The 7,029-nt window shown below is 61.2% G+C and overlaps 1 protein-coding gene across 1 annotated transcript; it reads left to right on the forward strand.

Moving 5' to 3' along the window:
• Nucleotides 1–249: 249 nt before the first annotated feature.
• Nucleotides 250–5,580, forward strand: LOC308050268 (indoleamine 2,3-dioxygenase 2-like; the record flags this gene model as incomplete). The annotated part of the gene is made up of 11 exons (XM_080360286.1): nucleotides 250–379; nucleotides 411–538; nucleotides 1,294–1,389; nucleotides 1,538–1,657; nucleotides 1,820–1,938; nucleotides 2,268–2,282; nucleotides 2,710–2,809; nucleotides 2,975–3,092; nucleotides 3,444–3,495; nucleotides 4,375–4,523; nucleotides 5,219–5,580. 11 exons carry the CDS (start codon nucleotides 250–252, stop codon nucleotides 5,578–5,580), a joined length of 1,389 nt encoding a protein of 462 aa, XP_080216412.1.
• Between the last annotated feature and the right edge of the window lie 1,449 nt (nucleotides 5,581–7,029).

A 7,029-nucleotide genomic window follows, 5' to 3' on the forward strand; every position in this document is an offset into this window, starting at 1 on the left:
GATATGGACACAGACAGTCCCTGGTTCTTGCTTGGTTCCTGCAGACCAAGGGCAGCACCCAGGACCTGAGTTTGGCATTGCCGGGGCCCTGGGGAAAGCCGGCTGCAGAGACAGCGGCTCTGAGCCAACGCACGGCACCTTGGACCTTTGGTGCAGCCGCCCGTGGGAGCCCGGAGCCTCCCTGCTGCTCCGAGGGGATTCGGGGAAGAGCGGATCACAGGAGCTTCCCCGAGCCGTCCCCAGAGGCAGATGCCCACAGGGACAGGGATCAACGTTTGCTCCACAACAGTGCCTTATCGGCAACCTTTACCCGTGTTTGCTCGGCCACTGTGGCCATTGGGCAGCCAGACTGCGGCTCCCCCGGGGCAAGGGGCGCACGGCGCTGGCTCAGCACGTCCCGGCAGCCCCAGTGCGTCCGGCCGTGCGGCAGCGCCCGGCGATGGAGGCCGGTGACGGCTCGGAGGAGACCCCGCGGCCCCTGGCACTGAGCAGCTTCCAGCTCTCCGAGGAGCTCGGCTTCCTCCTTCCCGATCCTCTGGTAAGAGCCGCTGCGCCCGTGTGCCACGGGAGACGGGGCAGAAAGCAGAGGGGCTGGGCAGTGCCTTCCTGGTGGGGCTTCAATTCAGTGCTACTCTATGAGAGTTTATAAAAAGCAACAAGGAAGGCATGTGCTATTTTGAGTTAGATAGTTTAATAGGACAAACCTCCTGCTTTAAAAGTCATTAAGCTGGCTGCAGCAAGCAGCACAGGGGAGAGGAGAAGGAGCTCTGCAATTCACACCTTGGCCTCGGCTTCACAGGGTTCTGGGGAGCGGGAGGAGAGCAGCCAGGCTGCAGATCTGCCATCCTGGAAGCGGCGCCATCTGTGACGGGGCTCACCTTGCAGGGGGAGCTCGTGCGGACGAGCAGATGCTTTTTATCACCCATTAATTTGCAGTCACGCAGGCTGGTGTTCCAAGAGGGGGAACAGGACACAAACCATTAGCCACGCTGCGCGAGGCTGGCTGGACGCTGGATGCTGCGAGCAGCGCCCGCTCCCCTCCCTGCCCCAGCCCGGGAGAATGTCTGCAAATGAGATGGAGGGGAGCGGTACCCCCGGTGCCCCCGTGGCCCCCGCGCTGCCCAGACCCAGCAGCGACTCACACTGGGGGCTGGAGCAGCACTTTGGGTGTTGCGCTCAGCCGGCCTCGACTCCCAAGAGTTTACCCAGGGCTGGGCTTATCTCCGAGCCCTCTGTCCCTCCTGCTGTCCCTGCGCGCTGCCATCTGCATTCACACCCCTCCTCTCTCCCCAGGCAGAGCTGCCCGCACCCTACGGCCCCTGGATGGAGATCGCCCGAGACCTGCCGCAGCTCGTCACCAGCCACCAGCTCCGCTCTCAAGTTCACCAGGTACCCGTCTTATCACCCCTGGCAAATCAGCAGCAAATCCTGCAGGGGGATGGCAAAGGCAGGAGAAGCGTGGGGAGGGTCTCGGCCCGCTGGTGGGGGATGCTGGTGCCGCCTGCTGTGTCCCCGGCTCCTGAGCGTGTCCCTGCAGATGCCGCAGCTGAGCACCCGGCACCTCCGAGGGCACCGCGAGCTGCACTTGGCACATCTGGTGCTCAGCTTCATCACCATGGGCTACCTCTGGCAGGAGGGCGAGGAGGGCGCCGTGAAGGTGAGAGCAATGCAGAGCGACTTCACCAGCTCCTTGTGGTCTGTGGGGCTCACCCCGCACGGCAAAGCCCCTTCCCCGGGGCTGCAGCAGGAGCGTGACCCCTCCCGACAGCGCACCAGCCCAGCACTGTCCCTGGCTTCTCCTGTGCCTTGTGCCCTGCAGGTCCTGCCCCAAAACGTCGCTGTCCCCTTCTGGGAGGTCTCGCAGGCCCTCGGGCTGCCCCCCATCCTCACCCACGCAGACTTGGTGTTGGCCAACTGGAGGAGGAAGAACCCCAACGGGTAAACGGGCAAACGCAGGTGGGCTGAGCGCCGTTCTTCCCACGTTCGGGGCAGCAGCGATGAGCCTGACCAGGTTCCCATCCTGCACAATGGGGACAGTCACCCAACCCACCGAAACCCCGTTGCTGGGGTCTGTCTCAAGGGCGCAGCCACAGGTGCCCGGTGGGACCGGGGTGTCTCCGGGGCCGTCCCGCAGGACGGAGCTGCGCACGGGCCGGCAGCTCGTTTGTGTCCTGCAGAGCACGGTCTGGTGCTGAAACAATTTATAACATCTCGCTTTCTCTCTCCTTTTCTTTTGCATATGCTGGCAACAACCGAAATGCCTTCAGGCCTCTGGAAATTGAGTAAGTATTTAAGATGCTTATTTATTTCTAACAGTGTTAGTTTTGTTTGCCTTGGCCTGGCTCTCCAGCACTGCGGGGCTCTGCTCGGGCTGCACCTATCTCGTGACAGACGAGCACAACAGCAGCAGCTCAGTCTCTGGCACACAAATGCCACTGCAACGGCAGCAGCGCGCCGTGGCTGCGGCTGAGCCGCGCTGCTCTGCGCGGAGCCGGAACGCCGGGGCCAGCGGGTGCTGGGGAGGTCTAGATCCCCCGTGCCGAGCAGCCCCTCTCCCCGTTTGCTCTGTGCTGGTTTGGCTCTGCCCGGGCCGCAGGGAAGAGGCTCTGCAGCCCCGAGGGTTTGGCTCCCAGGGCTCAGAGGGTCCTGAGGTGCATGGGGAGACCCTGAGCAATCACCCCCCGACCTCACGTGCAGCTGCTCTTGTAGGAACCTGGACCCCATCTTCTCGCTGCCCGGGGGAGAGAGTCTGCGCGGCTTCATCCTTGTCACCCTCCTGGTGGAGAAGGCGGCCGTGCCCGGGATCAAGGTGGGGTCTGGCTGGGTGAGCGGGGACGCGATGCCCTCCCCTGTCCTGCAGCTCTGTGCTCGCCCGGAACGCACCCGGGCCGGGCTGGGAAGGAGCAGAGCTGGCGCAGGTGGGATCCAGAGCCGTGCACACAGACATTCGTCCTCTCTCCCCTTCCTCTCGCAGGCGATCATCCAGGCCATCCATGCCATCCTGCAGCTGGACGAGGAGACCCTGCACAGAGCCCTGCGGGAGCTGGCCGAGGCCATCGGGGACATGAGCACGGCCTTGGCACGGATGCACGGTAACAGCGGCCCCCGGCGCCGGGGCAGCGCGTCCTCACGCTGCGGCGCACGTGGGTGTTCGCACAGACACGCTCACGCGTGGCCCCTGAGATGGAGCGGCAGGGGAACCTCCCAGGATGCTCTGAGGGGCTCGAGCACCCAAACGAGCCCGGAGTACCGGTGCGGGTGCCAGGGGGACCTCACCGCGGGGAGGGGACGCCAGCGCCATGCGCTGCGCCGGCCCTGCTCTGCGCACAGCTTCGGGTCGGTTAGCTGTGGCGGGGGCAGCGCTGCCATGTGGGAAACGCTGGTGCAGAGGGAAATCACAGCTTTTTGCCTGCAGTAACAGCTGTGATCTGATTTCCTCCTAGATTATGTGGATCCTGCCGTGTTTTACTCTGTGATCCGGATCTTTCTCTCTGGGTAAGCGCGGCGCTGTCCCCTCCGGAGCCGGTAGGGCGGGCAGGGCCAGGGCGCCCCACGGCCGGGTTTGCCACCCCAGCCGCTCCGGGCTTCTCAGGGGCTGCTATTTCTGGTTCCCTTCAGCGTATCTCAGCATTCCTAAGTCAAAAGGCTCCATGCATCCTGATTAAGTTTCTCTCATTTTTTATCCCAGCTGACCTTGTCTTGATGGTCATCAGCCTGGAAAAACATGCCTTTTAAATTCCCTTCTGCTTATAAGAACTTCCCACTAGTAAAGGTTACTATAAATACAGCCCTGGGAGAGCTAAAAATACTATGGTATTTGATAATGAATCTATTTTCTCTCCATTTTGTGCAAAATCTGCTCCTCCAGTAAAACAGCCCCAGCAGCACCGAAAGCTTCATGAAATGGTGCATTCTTCAGAAGGTCAAGAGATATTTTTGTGCCAGGCACATTACCTCTCTGAATTTATAACTCCTCCTGCCATTTGTGAGCGAGTATTTGTCCATTTTTGCACAACAGGCGCACAAGGCGGCTGACGGGCTCTGAGTTAACGGGGTGCGGGAGGAGGGCTCCCCGAGGACACGCGGTTTAGGAGAGGGAGGGAATCACCTTACAGGCTTGTTCTCTGCTGGAATAAACAAGGCAGGCTGTCCTGTGCTGCCGTTAAAGACCCCATCTCAGGAGTAACAAGAGCAGAGACAAAGCCAAACTGCAGGGGGCTCAGAGGAGCGTTTGGGTGACTCTGCCATGGCGGGGACCCATGGACTCGGGGACCCATGGACTCGGGGACCCATGGACTGGGTCGGGAAGGTTCTGCTCAGTCTTGCCAGCCCAGGGTCCCTCCCCCTGTTACCGTTCCCCCCGTGTTCCCGCAGCTGGAAGGACAACCCGGCCATGCCAGCCGGGCTGGTGTACCAGGGGGTGTGCGAGGAGCCCCTGGCGTTCTCGGGGGGCAGCGCGGCGCAGAGCACCGTCCTGCACGCCTTCGACGAGCTGCTGGGCATCCGGCACGGCGCGGACAGCGGTGAGTCGCGCGCCTCCCTTTTGGCTGAGCGGTGGGGGTGTGCCGGGCCAGAGCGACCCCCGCAGCGCCCGTCTCAGCCCCCACCCCTCGCAGGGCCGGCCGGGCCGACGCGCTGCCCGGTTTTAGGGAGGAAGCCTGCAAAGGCGGCTCCGACCGGCACCTCCTCCCCGCTGGAAATTCCCAGAGGGACAGACTTTGCTTTTTGCATGTCAGCTTTTTACTGAGGTTATATATAGGTACAGAGGTGAGGGAGCAGGGTGATTTGGCTCATCCATCCACATGGCTTCACATGAGTCTGGCCCACAGCAGAAAATATTTATCAGAAATTAGCAAAGCCACTCTATTAGCAAAAAAAAACCCCAAACAAACCTCCAAACCAACCCAAACAACCTGAAACCAAAAGGGCTAAAACCTGCCTTTTAGGGTTAAGATGAGCCCTGACAGAGCATTGACCTAATATGGGTTTTCTCTCTCAATTAACTGGAGCACGGTGACAGCACAGAGGCGGCTCCGGGGAGAGATGCTGTGGGGCTTCACCCTCACAGAGTGAACTGGAGGCGAAATTCACTAAGAGAACTGATCTTGTTTTAACCAAAACCAGGACAGCCGCAGAGGGTCAAACTCCTGGGTGGTTTCTATCACGGACCAAGTTGCAGACGCTGCATCTTGTGTCTGCCCGGGCGGGTGTCTTGCAGGCGTGTTCCTGCGCGGGATGCGGGACTACATGCCCCCGCCGCACCGCGCCTTCGTGGAGCGGGTCCGCCGGGCGCCCTCGCTGCGGCAGCACGTCCTGTCCTGCGGGGACGCGCGGCTCCGCGCCGCTTTCAACCGCTGCGTGTCTGCGCTGGCGGACTTCAGGTCCTACCACATCACCATCGTCACCAAGTACATCGCTGTCGCGGCGGCCAAAGCCAAGGCAGAGCGGGGTGACAGGGGTGGCCCCTCCACGGGGAAACCCCCGTCTGCGTTGGAGGCCAAAGGGACCGGTGGGTCCCACATCTTCAGCTTCCTGAAGAGCGTCAGGGACAGCACCAGCGACGGGATGATACCGGCCTGACTTGCCATGAGGGTTTGCAAAGTGATGCCCAGAGCAGGTGCAGGAGATCAAAGGGCATGAGCCAAAATCCAACTGCAGCGACCTTCACCACAAACCTCCTCTCAGCAGCCCCTGTCCCACCCACACACCTGTGATGTGGGGAACGTGCTCTGTGTTGTTGAGGGAGGAGAGCGCTGCTGCGGATAACCCCACAGGGCAGGCAGCGAGCTCAGCATCCTCCCCTGGTACAGGGATGGGTGCAGCATCCTTATGGGTGCAGCATCCTCCCGTGGTACAGGGATGGGGGCAGCATCCCTCTGTGTTACAGGGATGGGTGCAGCATCCTTATGGGTGCAGCACCCTTCCGTGGCACCACGAAGAGCCGTGTTGGTGCAAGCCCTGCTTGCTGCACCCCACCAGTTTCGCTCCCATAACACCCAGTGGTTACCAGACTAATAAAGCAGCAGTTCCCAAACCTGGGTCCTGTGTCCGTCACAGCGCCGTGTCCCCCGGCCCATCGCGACATGCCCACACTTCTCCATCGCGAGGTGGCGGCAGAAAGCTGCTTTTGGCTCTGCGCAGCCGGCTCCCTGGCGGCAGAGGAACAGGGAGGCAGGTAAAACAAAACACTGGCTGGGATTTGGGCCCAGCGCGTGCTGGGGTGCAGTGAGTCGCAAGATGGATCTTCCCCCTGTGACCCACAGCCCTTGGCAGTCGATGCAGCTCCTCTGCCCCCCACCAACCACCCCAGTTCTTCCAACACCCAGACGTGCCACATTTCTTATGTCCCCGGGGCTGTCAGGGCTCTGTGAGCCCCAAAACAACAAGTCAGCATCAAGCCGGAGACTCTTATCAACCGTTAAGCCTGATCCTGACACTTGGGCTGGTAATGACAAGCAGTCCAGCCTAAAAGTCGAACTCTTGATTGCCCAGCATTTCACAATTAATTATATACAAGACAGACGGTTTTGTCTGCTGAAATGCCTGTTCCTGGTTTGAATAATGGGCAGAGATCTGACAGGGCTGTTGCAGCTGCCGTGGGGCACAATTCCACACGGGGAGGGCCCCGCGGCCCCGCCGGGGTGGGACAGCGAGCAGAGTGCAGGGTGAGGAGGAGGCGGCTGTTCACCTGGAGACCTGCTGGTGCTTAACGTTCTATCCCCTATTGCCAACTCCATTGCAGCTCCTGATTTATTAAGGGCTCAGGGTATCACAGGGACAAAGCTGCAATATTTGGGCACACTCAGGCTTCAGTTTCTTAAGTCTCAATAAGCAATAGCGTGCTGTGGCAGGGGACGTGGGTACGTACGGCTTCCTCGAGGGGTCAGCAAGGGAAAAGCTCGTCAGACAAGTGCGTGGTCGTCGCCAGGTACCCGCAGCACAACAGCGCCCAGCGCCGCGCGCAGCCCTGGCCTCGCGCGCAGCCGCCTGCAACCGGAGCGGCAGCAGATGGAGCAAGAGCCGCAGCCA

Source organism: Nesoenas mayeri (genome assembly GCF_963082525.1).
Source record: "Nesoenas mayeri genome assembly, chromosome: 27".
NCBI classification, from domain to species: domain Eukaryota; kingdom Metazoa; phylum Chordata; class Aves; order Columbiformes; family Columbidae; genus Nesoenas; species Nesoenas mayeri.